The 19839-nt window shown below is 40.0% G+C and overlaps 1 protein-coding gene across 2 annotated transcripts in view; it reads left to right on the forward strand.

Moving 5' to 3' along the window:
* The window catches only part of kcnq1.1 (potassium voltage-gated channel, KQT-like subfamily, member 1.1), a 127297-nt gene that overhangs the window by 87471 nt on the left and 19987 nt on the right, over nt 1-19839 (forward strand). For both annotated transcript variants that reach the window (XM_061974820.2, XM_061974819.2), the window contains exon 12: nt 14283-14358. In XM_061974820.2, coding sequence (XP_061830804.2) covers nt 14283-14358 — 76 coding nt within the window. The remainder of the gene's footprint in view (nt 1-14282; nt 14359-19839) is intronic.

Consider the following 19839-nt stretch of genomic DNA (forward strand, 5'->3'; position numbering starts at 1 on the left):
GTGACGTGCAGTCACTAGAGGCAGGTGAGGCAGGGCTTCACCTGCCATCATGGAAAGAAAAAAAATGTAAAAAGAAAACATTTTTATTAAATTGTTATATGTATCCAGTGATTATACTATAAACTTATTTTCCATTTAACTTCACCCGTTTTAGATAATTTTTATTTAAAATCGCTGAATTTTCACATTTGCCGTTCAAATACTGAGAAGAGACGGTGCGGTGAACAGCAGCCAGTTGAGGCACGTCACTGCGTTGTGCCTCACCATGGATTGCGGACTCGGCTAACTGCTGGCCTGCTGTGCAGTGAGACCATATTGCTATATGAATTATATTATACATTTCCATAGTTTAGTTAGCTGAGGTATATAATGTACAGTGTATTTTGTCAACAACTGTATGTGTGTAAAGTATTTCTTGTGCTGAGCGATCATAAAACGGCTGCAAAAGACGCACTGGCTGAGGCTCGCCTCCTGCACCCCCGTCGTAGAATGCACGGCAACCCCTGACGGGAGTGTTATATAACTAAAGCCCACACTTAAACTTTCCACGTGCAAGGTTGAATCTATTTAAAAAAGTTATTTCATAAGAAGCCAAAAAGTGCAAAAACAATAATGTTCGTGTTGGAGGAGTTGTGAATGACTGCAGGGCCACAACATTAGGTACACCTGCAGACTGCAGGTGTACCTAATTCACAACTCCTCCAACACGAACATTATTGTTTTTGCACTTTTTGGCTTCTTATTAAATAACTTTTATAACCTATTTTTATGGGCTTTCCTCTTTGTGATGTTAAGTTCCTGTTATGCGCTGTTATACAGTATATGCCTTGAGCTCTTATTTTGAAGGCGCTAAGAGCGGAAGTGATGACACGTTGGAGTGGAGCGGAAGTTTTTGAAAGAAGGTAAATAAAGTGGTCATCGTGTAAACTGGAGCCTCCGTGTTTGTTATTTTGTAGTTTCATACAGTATAGGCGACATTTATAAACCCTCGGTTACACTTTTTTAAATAGATTCAATCTTGCACGTGGAAAGTTTAAGTGAGGGCTTTAGTTGATATAACACTCTCGTCAGGGGGTGCATTAATCCAGCACAACAGCGGCTCATGGACTTATTTTGTAAGTAAAGGTAAGACCATAATAACGTTTTTTTAATTAAATATGCTTTTAAAGTTAAAGTTAAAGTTAAAGTACCAATGATTGTCACACACACACTAGGTGTGGCGAGATTATTCTCTGCATTTGACCCATCACCCTTGATCACCCCCTGGGAGGTGAGGGGAGCAGTGGGCAGCAGCGGTGGCCGCGCCCGGGAATCATTTTGGTGATTTAACCCCCAATTCCAACCCTTGATGCTGAGTGCCAAGCAGGGAGGTAATGGGTCCCATTTTTATAGTCTTTGGTATGACTCGGCCGGGGTTTGAACTCACAACCTACCGATCTCAGGGCGGACACTCTAACCACTAGGCCACTGAGTAGGTGTGCTACAGTTTGTATGTGTAAAGTTAAAGTTAAGTTAAAGTACCAATGATTGTCACACACACACTAGGTGTAATGAAATTTGTCCTCTGCATTTGACCCATCCCCTTGATCACCCCCTGGGAGGTGAGGGGAGCAGTGGGCAGCAGCGGCGCCGCGCCCGGGAATAATTTTTGGTGATTTAATAACCCCCAATTCCAACCCTTGATGCTGAGTGCCAAGCAGGGAAGAATGCTGTTATGAGCTTTTAAACATAACCCGTTAACTGCTGCCAATCAAATGGTGAATAAGATACTCTTTAGGGTTCATATGTTTGTAAATCTGACTGTGATGAAGTCAGTGCCTCACCAGCCATCAACCTCACCGCACGTCACTGATCCACACTGTATTCATTTTTAATAACCCGGCTTCCGAGTGGCCAGCAGCTAATTGTGTGTCTCCATACTCAGTGTGAAGTAGTGTTTGGAATTCCGTCTCTTTTGGTTCGGCTCCTTAAAAAGGTCCCAAGTGGTTCCTCAGATTTTTTTGTTACTTAAATTAATTTATTCAATCCAATCCAATCCACTTTATTTATATAGCACATTTCAAAAAAACAATAGAAGATTCACAAAGTGCTGCACAGAAGTTAAGACATACATACTAGGAGATTCAGTAATATAAAACATTGGTAACACTTTAGTATGGGGAAGACATATTCACCATTAATTGGTTGCTTATTAACATTCAAATTAGTAACAAAATGACTCTTAATTAGTCATTATTAAGTACTTATTAATGCCTTATTCTGCATGGCCTTATTATAGAACCAGTAAGCCATTAACTAAGAGTGTTCCCTCAATAACCTCAGATGTTTTGCTTATTAGTAACCCTAACCCTTATATGTTCCGCTAGTGTCCAAATAACTAAATTAAGTCTTTGTTACTTTAATAAGCAACTAATTAATGGTGAATATGTTCCCCATACTAAAGTGTTACCAAAACAAATTATGTGTAAAATGAATAACTAAAGTAAATAAAAACATAAAATATAACATATGTATAGTGGATCAAAAGTTTACATATACTTGTAAAGAACATAATGTCATGGCTGTCTTGAGTTTCCAATAATTTCTACAACTCTTATTTTTTTGTGATAGAGTGATTGGAGCACATACTTGTTGGTCACAAAAAACATTCATGAAGTTTGGTTCTTTTATTAATTTATTATGGGTCTACTGAAAATGTGACCAAATCTGCTGGGTCAAAAGTATACATAGAGCAATGTTAATATTTGGTTACATGTTTCTTAGCAAGTTTCACTGCAATAAGGCGCTTTTGGTAGCCATCCACAAGCTTCTGGAAAGCTTCTGGTTGAATTTTTGACCACTCCTCTTGACAAAATTGGTGCAGTTCAGCTAAATTTGTTGGTTTTCTGACATGGACTTGTTTCTTCAGCATTGTCCACACGTTTAAGGCAAAACTTTGGGAAGGCCATGCTAAAACCTTAATTCCAACCTGATTTATCCATTCCTTTACCACTTTTGACGTGTGTTTTGGGTCATCGTCCTGTTGGAACACCCAACTTTGCCCAAGACCCAACCTCTCTAATGATGATTTTAGTTTGTCCTGAATAATTTGGAGGTAAACCTCCTGTTTCATTGTCCCATTTAAAGCACCAGTTCCATTGGCAGCAAAACAAGCCCAGAGCATAATACTACCACGACCATGCTTGACAGTAGGAATGGTTTTCCTGGGATTAAAGGCCTCACCTTTTCTCCTCCAAACATCTTGCTGGGTATTGTGGCCAAACAGCTCACTTTTTGTTTCATCTGACCACAGAACTTACCTCTAGAAGGTCTTATCTTTGTCCATGTGATGTGATGTGGATGGCTACCAAAAGCACCTTATTGCAGTGAAACTTGCCAAGATACATGTAACCAAATATTAACATTGCTGTATGTATACTTTTGACCCAGCAGATTTGCTCACATTTTCAGTAGACCTATAATAAATTCATAAAAGAACCAAACTTCATAAATGTTTTTTTGTGACCAACAAGTATGTGCTCCAATCACTCTAACACAAAAAATAAATTATTGGAAACTCAAGACAGCCATGACATTATGTTCTTTACAAGTGTATGTCAACTTTTGATCACAACTGTATGTGGCTTTATTAATAAACTTCACATAACATATACATAAATTCATTTGAAATAAGTAAAAAAACATTTTGATTTGTAAAAGTTTCTCATCAATTGAGTCCTGTTTTGCTGGGGTCATACACTAGCCTTTTGCAAAAAACTGTCTCATAGAGTTCTGGTTTCTGTGGTGGTAATATACTGGCCGGTGCTACAGACATATGAGCGGCAACAGTTGCAGGAGTTGCTGGTCTTTTTTCCAACTCCATTAGTTTGATGATTCATTCGCATACGCCTGTGCAGGTTGTTTGTGGAAATGTATATTTTACAAAGTGTACACTCTGCTTCTCCGTACTCTAACACTTTAAAATGTGTCCAAGTCTCACTCCTTTTCCTCCTGTCACTCATCTTTGGGAAAATGGTAAAATCCTTTTGCGCTTTTCTCGCTCTTGTCTCGCTCACTCCTGTTTGTGTACGCTGCAGTGTGTGTGTGTGTGTGTGTGTGTGTGTGTGTGTGCGTGTGTAACTATTCCTCTCTCCCCTTCTGGACTGTGTAGTCACACAGACGCTGCCACAGCCACACATTTTGAACAATGCGGCTTTAAAAGGCCATTTTAAAAAAAGAAATCGCTCTCGTTTAAGAGTCGGCTCTCTCCATCGCGAGCCGGCTCCCGTTGTTCACTTCAAAGAACCATCACTAGTGTGAAGCCACTTCTTTAACTTATTAATAATCACCTCCATTAAGGCACATTAACTGCATTTATTGGTATCTTAAATAGCATTATCACTGAAGGACGAGGCTAAACGGGAGAAATATAATCTTAGAGAGAAATTTAATTTAAAACATTTGTACGCACGTACAACACTTAAGACCTTCAGTATATCAGTATGTGGAATTAAAGGCCTACTGAAATGCGATTTTCTTATTCAAACGGGGATAGCAGGTCCAATCTATGTGTCATACTTGATCATTTCGCGATATTGCCATATTTTTGCTGAAAGGATTTAGTAGAGAACATCGACGATAAAGTTCGCAACTTTTGGTCGCTGATAAATTAGCCTTGCCTGTACCGGAAGTAGCAGACGAGTAGCGTGACGTCACAGAATGTGGAGCTCCTCACATCCGCACATTGTTTACAATCATGGCCACCAGCAGCGAGAGCGATTCGGACCGAGAAAGCGATGATTTCCCCATTAATTTGAGCGAGAATGAAAGATTTGTGGATGAGGAAAGTGAGAGTGAAGGACTAGAGGGCAGTGGGAGCGATTCAGATAGGGAAGATGCTGTGAGAGTCGGGTGGGACCTGATATTCAGCTGGGAATGACTAAAACAGTAAATAAACACAAGACATATATATACTCTATTAGCCACAACACAACCAGGCTTATATTTAATATGCCACAAATTAATCCCGCATAACAAACACCTCCCCCCTCCCGTCCATATAACCCGCCAATACAACTCAAACACCTGCACAACACACTCAATCCCACAGCCCAAAGTACCGTTCACCTCCCCAAAGTTCATACAGCACATATATTTCCCCAAAGTTACATACGTGACATGCACATAGCGGCACGCACGTACGGGCAAGCGATCAAAGGTTTGGAAGCCGCAGCTGCATGCGTACTCACGGTACCGCGTCTGCGTATCCAACTCAAAGTCCTCCTGGTAAGAGTCTCTGTTGCCCCAGTTCTCCACAGGCCAATGGTAAAGCTTGACTGTCATCTTCCGGGAATGTAAACAATGAAACACCGGCTGTGTTTGTGTTGCTGCAGCCGCCCGCAATACACCGCTTCCCACCTACAGCTTTCTTCTTTGTTCTCTCCATTGTTCATTGAACAAATTGCAAAATATTCACCAACACAGATGTCCAGAATACTGTGGAAATTTGCGATGAAAACAGACGACTTAATAGCTGGCCACCATGCTGTCCCAAAATGTCCTCGACAATCCGTGACGTCACGCGCTGACGTCATCATACCGAGACGTTTTCAGCAGGATATTTCGCGCAAAATTCAAAATTTCACTTTAGTAAGCTAACCCGGCCGTATTGGCATGTGTTGCAATGTTAAGATTTCATCATTGATATATAAACTATCAGACTGTGTGGTCGGTAGTAGTGGGTTTCAGTAGGCCTTTAAATTATGGAATGGATTAAGCAAAGAAATCAAACAATGTACTAATATGATTCACTTCAAAAAACTCTTCAAACTTAGTGTTTACAAACAACTATGATAAACATTCTGAAATGATTTCATCCATCCATTCATTTTCTAGATAATGTTATGTATCTCACCATAAGAAATATAACTTACTTCACTAATTATTATTTATTTCTTTATTTTTAATGTTATTACTTATGGAGTATATTGTGAATACATTGAGAACAGGAAGTGGACAAAAGTTGCTATATAAAGGAAAAGGGGTAGGATTAATTAAGCTCTACTTCTTCCTACTCCTTCTCGAACATGTTGAATAGAGAAACTGGAAATGGTGATGTATCATGTTGTATGCATGCATGTTCCAAATAAACACAAACTCAACTCAACTCAAAAACATGTAACACACCGAGAGTAAACCGGAGCAGGCATGCTAATAGTTCAGCTACCCACTAAGAAATAAATACTGTATTTTTCGGACTATAAGTCGCAGTTTTTTTCATAGTTTGGCCGGGCTCCAGTGCGACTTATATATGCTTTTTTCCTTCTTTATTATGCATTTTCGGCAGGTGCGACTTATACTCCGGTGCGACTTATACTCCGAAAAATACGGTAGATGGAACAGTGAGCAGTTATCAACTCGAGATAAACAATTCGATTTTTAAGAGTCTAGACTCTAGGGCAGGGATGTCAAACATGCGCCCCGCGAACAGGTTCAATCCGGCCTGTGAGATGAGTTTGCTAAGTGTAAAATTGAGCTGCATTTTTAAATGAAAGAAACTGCTGTTCTAAATGTGTCCACTGGATGTTGCAATAGCAATTCTGTTAGGCAAGCAAATAGTATACCAAGTATACCAAGCAAGAGGTACACGGTAAAGTGGGGCTTGTGCAAATTTAAACAAAGTGAACAGTAAAAATGACAAATGAGGTAGTTGATACATAGAAGAGTTTTTATTTACTGTATTTTCCGAACTATAAGGCGCACTTAAAATCATTTTTTTCCTCAAAAGTCAATATTGTGCCTAATGTACGGAATAATTCTGGTTTTGTTTGCCGACCTCGAAGCAATTTTATTTGGTACATGGTGTAGTGATAAGTGTGACCAGTAGAGATACGTGTAGACTGCAATATGATGGCAGTCAAAGCAACTTTTTTTACCTTCTGTTACCTGCTGATCTGTATTTGGAATCTGCATAAATCCTGAAAAATTGCGCGAGTCCGCCTTTGTAGTCTGTGCTGACACCATAGTCGATAAGCTTCTTCTTTTTCTCTATCTTCTTGTTATGGGACATTCATCCGCCGCTGTTGCCATTTCTAATATAAAGTAGCGTAAAGTTCTTACTTATAATTGTCAGTAAACTTCTCCATGTAAGCGCTAAAACATACCGGTGTAGTGAGTTTACATTATACACCTAAGGAACTTTAGTTATTAGAGAGTTCCGGTCAGACGATTTTTCACGTAACACATTTCTGGCCTTGTTGATGCTGCTCCGTTATTGATTTAAGTATTAAAACAGTTAGCTCCATCTTTTGACACTTCCTTCCACTCCCGTCCTTGCACGCTACACCGCTACAACAAAGGTGACGGGGAGAAGACGCTGCCGAAGGTGGGCCACGTGAATAAGACCGCCCACAAACCGGCGCATCCGGAAGCGACTGTCAGAAAGCGGCTTGAAGATGATTTGTAAATCATAATCTATGCAACATTTTGACCAAAGAACCACCATTACATGTTATGTAGACCACAAGGAAGTGTTTTACATTTAGAAAAAAATAATAATAATATGACCCCTTTAATGCGCCCTATAATCCGGTGCGCCTTATATATTAAAAAAGATCACAAATAGACCATTCATCTGCAGTGTGCCTTATAATTCGGTGCGCCCTATGGTCCGGAAAATACGGTATGCTTTATTTAGTTTCTTGTTCAATCCTAGATGGGCTGGGACTTAGAGTCTAATTGCTTTGCAGATGCAAGTTCAGTCTAAGTTCAGTGTGTTCTTCTTGGTGTTTATGAAACTGCACCATTTTTTTTCCCTCAGAATTTTCAACTAAATTGAAGTGTTTTGTCAAGAGGATTATTTGCGACATCTTACATTTTCAGAATGTGCTTGTTCTAGTCTGGGCCGAAGTAAAAACAAAGAAAACAATCTGACGTTGTCTTTGTTTTTAAGTTATTTTACCCGTCCCGCCCAGGTGGGCGTAGATTTTCCTCCATGCGGCGCCTGCGCTAAAATGAGTTTGGCACCTCTGCTCTAGAGAGAGGATAATATAATAACAACTGTTGGTGTGCCAGCTTTGTCACAGTCAGTACACAACATGTTAGAGTGTGGATCCATCCATAAATTGGTATTGTGGATACCAAGGGTATTAGAGTGATAAGGTCGATATTTTTATTTTCTCAATATGTTGTTTTTGGTTTTTACAAAAAATTCCCGGGACACGGGAGAAGTGAGGGCAAAAACTAAAGGATCTCACTCATGACAGATCACAATCGGCAGCATAGGACACTGATGGAACATCCACACTACAAAGTGCTCCTTCAATTTCTTTCTTCCAGTCTCTTTGAGTTATCTGTGCCTGCCAGAAGCTCTGTCTTTTTCACAATCTGGCTGCGCTATGTATCAGCTTTTGTATGGAATATGTACGATTTGATATGTTCAAAAGCTCTAAGATATCGAGTGTCTAGTGGGTAGATGTATTTCATCACTGGTGTAAGTCTAGTAAGCCTCCCCTTGCTCAAAGGAAAATGATAAAAGCATTGTTAAAACTAAAAATCCTCTGTGTTGGATTAGGATTTATACACTTACCCTGATCAAGATAAGGATTTTTTTTTCATTCTTCAACCTTGTTCAAGTGGAAGAAAAAATTGTGTCTGTCTATCCGTTCACCCTTTTGCGGTGGATAATGGCGTTCTATTTTATTTCACAATGCCCAGCATTCATGATATAAGCCTATTTCTACATTCCGCTGCAGCGACTGGCTGATAGCAACGCCAGTTCAAGCCAAAGCCAAATATAAATATTATATACACATTGCTCCTCCACATAATTATGTTTTTCTCTTTTGTTGTTGTTTTGCTGTTTGTGTAATGAACCCTGACGGGTAGCAATAGTTCATCATACCAATTGTGTTCCCCCTTTAAGTCTTTTTCGTGAAGATGTCATCAAACAGCTAAATTCCAACAGCCAATTTTTTATTGTATTTTTTTTTAAAGTTAATTTATGCTTACATTTAATTTTTGCAATTTACTGGCTTGACGATCATTTTCTTTAGGGAAACAATTGTTTTTATTTATAATCAGCATAACTATGTGAAAATACATGTATTACCTCTAAACTGAGGCTTATGGTCTGTTTCTTGGTAGAAAGCCTTATTATATTAAACTTAATGTTAATGAATGCTGGATTCATTTCTATTCAGCTACACTGTGTTCCAAATTATTATGCAAATTAGATTTAAGAGACAAAAACATAGATTTTTTTGTTTTTCCAGTACACTCATGGATGGTATTCTGTCTCAAGGCTCTGTAGATCATTGACATCAATCTCAGACACCTGTGATAAATAGTCTCCCAGGTGAGCCCAATCAAAGGGAAACTGGTTGAAAGTGATGTTCCACATTATTAAAGGCCTACTGAAACCCACTACTACCGACCACGCAGTCTGATAGTTTATATATCAATGATGAAATCTTAACATTGCAACAACACATGCCAATATGGCCGGGTTAGCTTACTAAAGTGCAATTTTAAATTTTGCGCGAAATATCCTGCTGAAAACGTCTCGGTATGATGACGCCTGCGCGTGACATCACGGATTGTAGAGGACATTTTGGGACAGCATGGTGGCCAGCTATTAAGTCGTCTGTCTTCATCGCAAAATTCCACAGTATTCTGGACATCTGTGTTGGTGAATCTTTTGCAATTTGTTCAATGAACAATGGAGACAGCAAAGAAGAAAGCTGTAGGTGGGAAGCGGTGTATTGCGGCAGGTGTTGTGCTGGATAACGCACCCCCGCCGTAGAATGCATCCCCTGACTGTTGTGCCAGATAACACAGCCGGTGTTTCATTGTTTACATTCCCGAAAGATGACAGTCAAGCTTTACCATTGGCCTGTGGAGAACTGGGACAACAGAGACTCTTACCAGGAGGACTTTGAGTTGGATGCGCAAACGCGGTACGGTGAGTACGCATGCAGCTGCGGCTTCCAAACATTTGATCGCTTGCCCGTACGTGCGTGCCGCTATGTGCATGTCACGTACGTAACTTTGGGGACTTTGGGGAAATATATGTGCTGTATGAACTTTGGGGAGTTGAACGGTACTTTGGGCTGTGGGATTGAGTGTGTTGTGCAGGTGTTTGAGTTGTATTGGTGGGTTATATGGACGAGAGGGGGGAGGTGTTTGTTATGCGGGATTAATTTGTGGCATATTGAATATAAGCCTGGTTGTGTTGTGGCTAATAGAGTATATATATGTCTTGTGTTTATTTACTGTTTTAGTCATTCCCAGCTGAATATCAGGTCCCACCCACCTCTCACAGCATCTTCCCTATCTGAATCGCTCCCACTGCCCTCTAGTCCTTCACTCTCACTTTCCTCATCCACAAATCTTTCATCCTCGCTCAAATTAATGGGGAAATCGTCGCTTTCTCGGTCCGAATCGCTCTCGCTGCTGGTGGCCATGATTGTAAACAATGTGCAGATGTGAGGAGCTCCACAACCTGTGACGTCACGCGCATATCGTCTGCTACTTCTGGTACAAGCAAGGCTTTTTTATCAGCGACCAAAAGTTGCAAACTTTATCGTCGATGTTCTCTACTAAATCCTTTCAGCAAAAATATGGCAATATGGCGAAATGATCAAGTATGACACATAGAATGGACCTGCTATCCCTGTTTAAATAAGAAAATCGCATTTCAGTAGACCTTTAAGCAGGCCACAGGTTTCAAGCGATATGGGGAATAAAAACGATCCCTCTGCTGCTGAAAAGCGTAAGATAGTACACTACCTTGCTCAGGGTATGATTGGATTTTTCCAAAAAACGTATGCGTGATCATCGAACTGTAAAGAAATGTGTTGCTAATTTAGAGCGCAGGAGAGTTTGTGCAGTTAAAGGCAAAATAAAAAAAAGTCTCTGCCAGACAACTTCATTGGATTAAGAGAGAAGCTGCCAAAAGGCCATTGCAAAGCAGCAAAGAGCTATTACTAAGGCGTAGGATCCTCAAGAAGTTTGCAAGTGTGCTTAAAGCTAATATTTGGCCACCCCTGAACAATGCTCACAAGCAGAAACGGTTGCAGTGGGCTCAGGAATACATGAAGACTCATTCTTAAACAGTTGTGTTTACCGATGAGTGCCGTGCAACACTAGATGGCCCAGATGGCTGGAGCAGAGGATGGTTGGTGAATGGCCACAATGTCCCAACATACTTGCCAACCTTGAGACCTCCGAATTCGGGAGATGGGGGGTTGGGGGGTGGGGGGCGTCGTCGAGGGTGGGGAGGGGGCGTGGTTAAGAGGGGAGGAGTATATTTACATCTAGAATTCACCAAAAGTATTTCATATATATATATATATATATATATATATATATATATATATATATATATATATATATATATAACAAATACTTGACTTTCAGTGAATTCTAGCTATATATGTGTGTGTATATATATATATATATATATATATATAAATAAAAGAAATACTTGAATTTCAGTGTGCATTTCTTTACACATATGCACACACATAACACTCATCTACTCATTGTTGTACTTGAAAGTGCAATGCTTTGCAGCCAGAAGCACAGCTTGCTGCTTACTAAAAAAACAAAACAACACTTACTTTTCACTATTTGAGTAGCCTTTGTTCTGCCATTTGTTTTGCCAAGGATCTATGAGGGTGGGAGACAGTTCATATCCAAGCAGCAGCCCTGGGATGCGATTCTAACACCCTGCAAAGAAATTAAAGCTGAAACTGTTCAAGAACTCACAAGTTCAATGGACGCAACGCTTATGAAAGTGAAATCAAGCAAGGGATCCTAAATTAACAAGTAACTCAGCCTGTTTGTTGAAAAGTTATTTCAATCAAAAATATTCTAATTGAAATGGTCTTATAATGTTTACAATTTCAACATGTGACCATTTTGAGTTCTTTCCAGCCTATAAAATGTCTTGAAACGTTGTTGTGCTTAAAGGCCTACTGAAACCCACAACTACAGATCACGCAGTCTGATAGTGTATATATCAATGATGAAATCTTAACATTGCAACACATGCCAATACGGTCGGGTTAACTTATAAAGTGCAATTTTAAATTTCCCGGGAAACTTCCGGTTGAAAACGTCTAGGTATGATGACGTTTGCGCGTGACGTCAAGGGTTGAAGCGGAAGTATTCGGACACCATTGTATCCCAATACAAACAGCTCTGTTTACATCGCAAAATTCCACAGTATTCTGGACATCTGTGTTGGTGAATCTTTTGGAATTTGTTCAATTAACAATGGAGACTGCAAAGAAGAAAGCTGTAGGTGGGATCGTGTATTAGCGTCTGGCTACAGCAACACAACCAGGAGGACTTTGAGTTGGTTAGCAGACGCGCTACCGTGACTACAGCTTTGCTGTCCTCACCTTGACTTCCTCCGTCTCCGGGCCGCCGATCGGGTGAAGTCTTTCGTCGCGCCGTCGATCGCTGGAACGCAGGTGAGCACGGGTGGTGATGAGCAGATGAGAGCTGGCGTAGGTGGAGAGCTAATGTTTTTAGCATAGCTCTGTCGAGGTCCCGTAGCTAAGTTAGCTTCAATGGCGTCGTTAGCAACAGCATTGCTAGGCTTCAACAGGCGGTACAGCATTAACCGTGTGGTTACAGGTCCAGGGTTTGGTAGTATTGTTGATATTCTGTCTATCCTACCAGTCAGGGGTTTATTTATTTTGTTTCTATCTGCATTTAAGCACGATGCTATCACGTTAGCTCCGTAGCTAAAGTGCTTCGCCGATGTATTGTCGTCTAGATAAAAGTCACTGTGAATGTCCATTTCGCGTTCTCGACTCTCATTTTCCAGAGGATATAGTATCCGAGGTGGTTTAAAATACAAATCCGTGATCCACAATAGAAAAAGGAGAGAGTGTGGAATCCAATGAGCCCTTGTACCTAAGTTACGGTCAGAGCGAAAAAAGATACGTCCTGCACTGCACTCTAGTCCTTCACTCTCACGTTCCTCATCCACAAATCTTTCATCCTCGCTCAAATTAATGGGGTAATCGTCGCTTTCTCGGTCCGAATCGCTCTCGCTGCTGGTGTAAACAATGGGGAAATGTGAGGAGACTTTCAACTTGTGACGTCACGCTATTTCCGGTACAGGTAAGGCTTTTTTTTATCAGCGACCAAAAGTTGCGAACTTTATCGTCGATGTTCTCTACTAAATCCTTTCAGCAAAAATATGGCAATATCGCGAAATGATCAAGTATGACACATAGAATGGATCTGCTATCCCCGTTTAAATAAAAAAAATTCATTTCAGTAGGCCTTTAATAGGTTGGAACAGAGGACTTTGGGTTATTTATTGTATTAATTTATTGTAAAAATACTGTTATCATTTCGAGATTTGTTCAATTAAAATGTTAACTAAACTCTAACGACTGATGACTTGAAAATTATACTGACTGACATTTGCATCAATTATTTCTGAAACTTTGAGTAAAATGTACCTTGCATAATAATTTGGAACACAGTGTATTAAAATTACCTAATGATTACTTTGATGTCACAATTTGAAATAGATGATCATAATAAGCACTCAAAGGAGACCTATTATGCAAAACCAACTTTTCTTACATATTGGTACCTGTTTTTGTGTATTTGTGATCTGCATAAGTCCAGAAAATGTTAAATCAAACCATGGAGGCATGGCAGAGATATTAATAAAGCAATTTTGGCTTCCTTCATACTTCCTCCAAACGAGCTATTTGGAATTTTTCCAATTTGTAACGTTTTTCCCAATATCTTCATAGATGGTAGAGATTTACCCGAAGAGCTTTTTCCGAGTCCGCCATTGTAGTCCGACGTTGTAGTCAATGAGTTCATTCTTTTTCTATATCCTCTTGTTGTGGGGCAGATGGGCTCGTACGTGCACATGCATACTCCGATAACTTAGTGGTCTAAATATAGAAAGCCCTAAAAACCACAACAAAGATGACGGGGAGAAGACACTGTCGAAGTGGAAGCACGTAAATAAGACCTCCTACAAAACATCACATCCTGAGGAGACGGTCAGAAAGCAGCTTGAAGATGATCTGTAAAACATAATCTATGCAACATTTTGACAAAAGAACCAATATTACATGTTATGTAGACCACAAGGAAGTGTTTTAAATGTAGAAAACAAATCATAATATGACCCCTCTCTCTTCTTGACACCATGATATATATTTATTTGAAGTGAAATATTGCTATGGATGGTTTCTTCATTTTAGACAGTAATACATAGGAATAATCAAACTTTTTTTCATGTGAAATCCTTTCAACAGACTAACTGAGTCTCACAGACGGGCCATCCGTGTGATCCAGAGGATGTGCTATTATGTGGCCAGGACAAAGTTTCAGGTCAGTATGACATATTGTGTTGTGAAGAACAGGGGCACTTTGTTGTTTAGCTAAAAACAAAGTTGACAGTGTGGAAAAAAGTTGAAAATGGATAATATTGTCATATTTGAAGTTGTTGTTTGCAGTGGTGTAGAACTGTGTTGATCATACTGAAAAAAACCTGATATTTATAATATCTTAATATTCATCAGAGGCTAGAACAATATGTCATAGTTACGGAATGTAGGCCTAAATTACTGACGAACTACAATTGTCATTTTAAAAAAAATTAAATATTTTAACAATTTATATATATATATATATATATATATATATATATAGATAGATAGATAGATAAAATGTGTAAATAATAATTTTGTAAAATTCCGCATTTGTTGTGACCCTAGTACTTTGCAGATCTTTGTCAAAAATATTTTATTTCTTAAAAATGTATCTCAATTACCCTAAGTCAGTAATATTCTGATAATATTTACAGAGGGGTTAAGTGGCCTAAGGTTTGTGTCAGGGGTGATTTAAAATATAACATCAGCATAATCAATTTTGAGAAATTATTATTTTTCTGATTTGAAGTGTAAAACAGTCAACTGAGCAAATAAAGGGCCTGATCTACTAAAGCTGTGCGTGTACTAAAACATGTGCAAACTTGATAAAGCTGATCGACTAAACTTGGAGTGTGTCTCTCGAGTGAGCAGAATAAGGAGTGCAATCCATTTAGCGTGTCTGTCTACATTAATATGCAGAATATGTGCTGATCATCAGAACGTCCACAATACTGGGAGGAGACGATGCAAATAAAGATATTCAGCACACGCAGTGTGATCTATCAAGACTGATCACTGTTTTGCCAGTGCTATTTGGCGTCTATTTTTAGTACGTCTGAAAAGTACTTGCAAATTGGCAGTTGCGCAGAAGGCTGTGAGATAAGAGGTGCTCGCGCTACAAAAACGGACAATGCTTGCCAACATATATGGACTTCCAGAAAGAAAAAAAAAGTATTAGACATATTGTCTATTCAGCAATATCATTTTATAATTTCATAGCTGCTGGATGACTTAAGGGGCTGATTAAAACAAATACGATTGATGTGTTTTGGTGTCTGCTAGTGTTTTTTTCATATAGCAGATATATTACCATACCATACCATACCATACCAACTTTATTTATAAAGCCCTTTAAAAACAACCACAGTTGAAGAACAAAGGGCTGTACACCACAAAGAAATACAGGCAAAGGACAGACTAAAAAATAACATTTAAAACAGAGGTAAAATGCACATTGAAAAAGCAAATACAAATGATCTTAAGAATAATATGTTAGATAAAAAGCAGTTAAAAAGTTAAAAAAACAGTTAAAAAGTTAAAAACAGTTTAAAGTCTCATGCTGGGTTAAAAACCAGGGAATAAGAATGGGTTTTAAGAAGGGTCTTAAAAGTAGCCACAGAAGGGGCCTGTCTCACATGGAGAGGGAGATCGTTCCAGAGTTTGGGACCAGCAACAGAGAAGGCTCTGTCCCCTCTAAGCTTGCGCTTTGATTTGGGTACCTCCAGGAGCAGCTGATCAGCTGACCTGAGGGACCGGATGGGGGCATAGAGGTGGAGCAGCTCAGAAAGGTAAGGTGAGGCAAGACCACGTAAGGATTTAAAAACGAGTAAAATAATTTTAAAATTGACTCTGTAATTGTATCTGCTATTTGAAAAAATATATTTCAATATAAAGTTAAAAAGTTAAAGTACCAATGATTGTCACACACACACACACTATGTGTGGCGAGATTATTCTCTGCATTTGACCCATCACCCTTGATCACCCCCTGGGAGGTGAGGGGAGCAGTGGGCAGCAGCGGTGGCCGCGCCCGGGAATCATTTTTTGGTGATTTAACCCCCAATTCCAACCCTTGATGCTGAGTGCCAAGCAGGGAGGTAATGGGTCCCATTTTTTTTATAGTCTTTGGTATGACTCGGCCGGGATTTGAACTCACAACCTACCGATCTCAGGGCGGACACTCTAACCACTAGGCCACTAGGCATTTTCTTCCAATTGGATAATTGTAATCTGTTGAGATGGTCCGTTGCCTCCCTGCCGAGCGCACCATCAGCGCGCTGAAAATAGTTTCCGTTGTCTATAGACTGTGATTCTATATTGCAGAAAAATTGTTGAATATTATAGGTAATTAATGCTAGTTCAACAACATCACACTCATATTAAAGGCCTACTGAAATGCGATTTTCTTATTTAAACTGGGATATCAGGTCCATTCTATGTGTCATACTTGATCATTTTGCGATATTGCCATATTTTTGCTGAAAGGATTTAGTAGAGAACATCGACGATAAAGTTCGCAACTTTTGGTCACTGATAAAAAAGCCTTGCCTGTACCGGAAGTAGCAGACGATATGCGCGTGACGTCACAGGTTGTGGAGCTCCTCACATCCGCACATTGTTTACAGTCATGACCACCAGCAGCGAGAGCAATTCGGACCGAGAAAGCGACGATTTCCCCATTAATTTGAGCGAGGATGAAAGATTTGTGGATGAGGAAAGTGAGAGTGAAGGACTAGAGGGCAGTGAGAGCGATTCAGATAGGGAAGATGCTGTGAGAGGTGGGTGGGACCTGATATTCAGCTGGAAATGACTAAAACAGTAAATAAACACAAGACATATATATACTCTATTAGCCACAACACAACCAGGCTTATATTTAATATGCCACAAATTAATCCCGCGTAACAAACACCTCCCCCCTCCCGTCCATATAACCCGCCAATACAACTCAAACACCTGCACAACACACTCAATCCCACAGCCCAAAGTACCGTTCACCTCCCCAAAGTTCATACAGCACATATATTTCCCCAAAGTTACGTACGTGACATGCACATAGCGGCACGAACGTACGGGCAAGCGATCAAATGTTTGGAAGCCGCAGCTGCATGCGTACTCACGGTACCGCGTCTGCGCATCCAACTCAAAGTCCTCCTGGTAAGAGTCTCTGTTGTCCCAGTTCTCCACAGGCCAATGGTAAAGCTTGACTGTCATCTTTCGGGAATGTAAACAATGAAACACCGGCTGTGTTATCCGGCACAACAGTCAGGGGGTGCATTCTACAGCGGGGTGCGTTATCCGGCACAACACCTGCCGCAATACACCGCTTCCCACCTACAGCTTTCTTCTTTTCTGTCTCCATTGTTCATTGAACAAATTGCAAAAGATTTACCAACACAGATGTCCAGAATACTGTGGAATTTTGCGATGAAAACAGACGACTTAATAGCTGGCCACCATGCTGTCCCAAAATGTCCTCTACAATCCGTGACGTCACGCGCAGGCGTCATCATACCGAGACGTTTTCAGCTGGATATTTTGCGCAAAATTTAAAATTGCACTTTAGTAAGCTAACCCGGCTGTATTGGCATGTGTTGCAATGTTAAGATTTCATCATTGATATATAAACTATCAGACTGCGTGGTCGGTAGTAGTGGGTTTCAATAGGCCTTTAACATGAATGTGGAAGGCACATAATGTCAGTCTAACACGCTAAAAACCTCATTTAAATAAGGCGGCCTGCACTACTTTTCAATTGTACATGCAGTCTAAGTAGGTGACACGCAACACACCCACTAATAGAGGGGTTCAGATTTTTATACATTTCCCACAATGGCTATAATACATACATTGTTGCTGATCATTCAAGTAGTGATACGCATAATGCCGACGACGTGTGTGATTGTCAAATGCCCCGATCGAGGTGGGAGAGACATTCCTAGCTTTTAGTGCATCCTTTAGTGTATTTCTGGAAAAAAAAAAGACGACGAGCATTAATTGCTGCAATCAACCGAGATGTGACATGCTAAGACGACTTCTTCGGATCATTTCATTTCAAGTAATTAAGAAAATGTTGTAAATGAAAATGGATCTAAAATATATGACAGCCCTACTTTGCATTAACTTGATGTGCTTGGTCGAAGAACTTTGATTGTGATTGTATTGATAAAAATAGTACTCACTTCTCTCATCCGGACTGTAGCCTTTACATATGAAAAAACAAAAGTGACCTAAGAACATCATTCTCCCAATCCTGCCTTTCAGTCACAGTGTGTTGATTGGTTATCCGTGATTATCCAGGGTGTCAGACTTGGGTCGGATCATTTCTGAGAGTGCATTACTCTGGCCTGGTTTGACGACACAATGTCTATTGGGTTTTTAGAGATAAACACAAACGTTTGGTTTGTGCGGTCAAAGCTTTCTAGACTTTCATTTTGAAAGTCCTTCAAGGTATAAAGTGGACTTGGTTGAAAAATGGAGGGAAGATCGTCATTGTCATTCTTGTACGGATCCTTGTATCCAATTACGACTGTTTTCTCCTTGTAACAACAAAGGGACTTCTTATCCAATGACTCACAGTATTTCTCCATCGTATCAAAGATGGTGCAATGTTGTTTTCCACTGAATATTTAGGAAATTGTACGTGTAACTCTTCAATATGGCTTCTGGCAATGCATTGTGAGAAACTTTAGCCAAAAATCCAAAGCCCTCTATAGTGCATGCTAATTCATAGTTTAGCGCATGGTATTTGGATTTTAGTAAATCAGGCCCAAAGTGTTTTTTTTTAACAATGAGATCAATGAGTGGCTTAAAGGAGAGTTCAGGATTGAGCCAGAGTTCAAGATAATATTTATGGGCCTATCAATTACTCACGTTCATTTGCTATCCTCGAATGGTCTCAGAATTTAACCCTCGCGAATCGACTACGGCCACTCAGGACAATGGGCCTGATTCACCAATATGATTATGAGAATGTTTTAAGGGGTTCTCAGAAAACTTCTTACGAAAAAAAATCTGTTGGATTGACAGAGTTCTGACACTTTCCGTTGGTTTTCACTCCCAATCGTTAACTAACATAACACTCCTTGTTTCCCCACATTCTTCCAAACACTCAAATTGAGTACCGTTGATGAGAATTGCGAAATGTTGAAAGACGAGAGGTGCTGAATCACAGACCGTGGGCGGATTTTAAATGGCGGGGTGGACTAGCCAGCAATATCAGAGCTGGATCGACACATTTAATCCCCAGCTGCTGCTGAGTGTCAACAAGGTTGCTGACTTTTCTTTAGTTCTGCTGTTGCAGGCCTGTCCCTGGGACCATAAACACATTTTGTTGCAGTCATTTATCTTAATAATGTGTTAAATAAACATCACATACTATCAATCAATCAATCAATGTTTATTTATATAGCCCTAAATCACAAAAGTCTCAAAGGGCTGTACAAGCCACAACGACATCCTCGGTACAGAGCCCACATAAGGCACGTCGATGTGAATGACTATGAGAAATCGCATATATGGGTAACCCCCCCTCTCTAGGGGAGACCGAAAGCAATGGATGTCGAGTGACATAATATTGTGAAAGAACATAGTAGTGAGAGTCCAGTCCATAGTGGGGCCAGCAGGAGACCAGCAGGAGATCATCCCGAGCGGAGACGGG

This window comes from Nerophis lumbriciformis, linkage group LG15, assembly GCF_033978685.3.
Source record: "Nerophis lumbriciformis linkage group LG15, RoL_Nlum_v2.1, whole genome shotgun sequence".
Taxonomy (NCBI): domain Eukaryota; kingdom Metazoa; phylum Chordata; class Actinopteri; order Syngnathiformes; family Syngnathidae; genus Nerophis; species Nerophis lumbriciformis.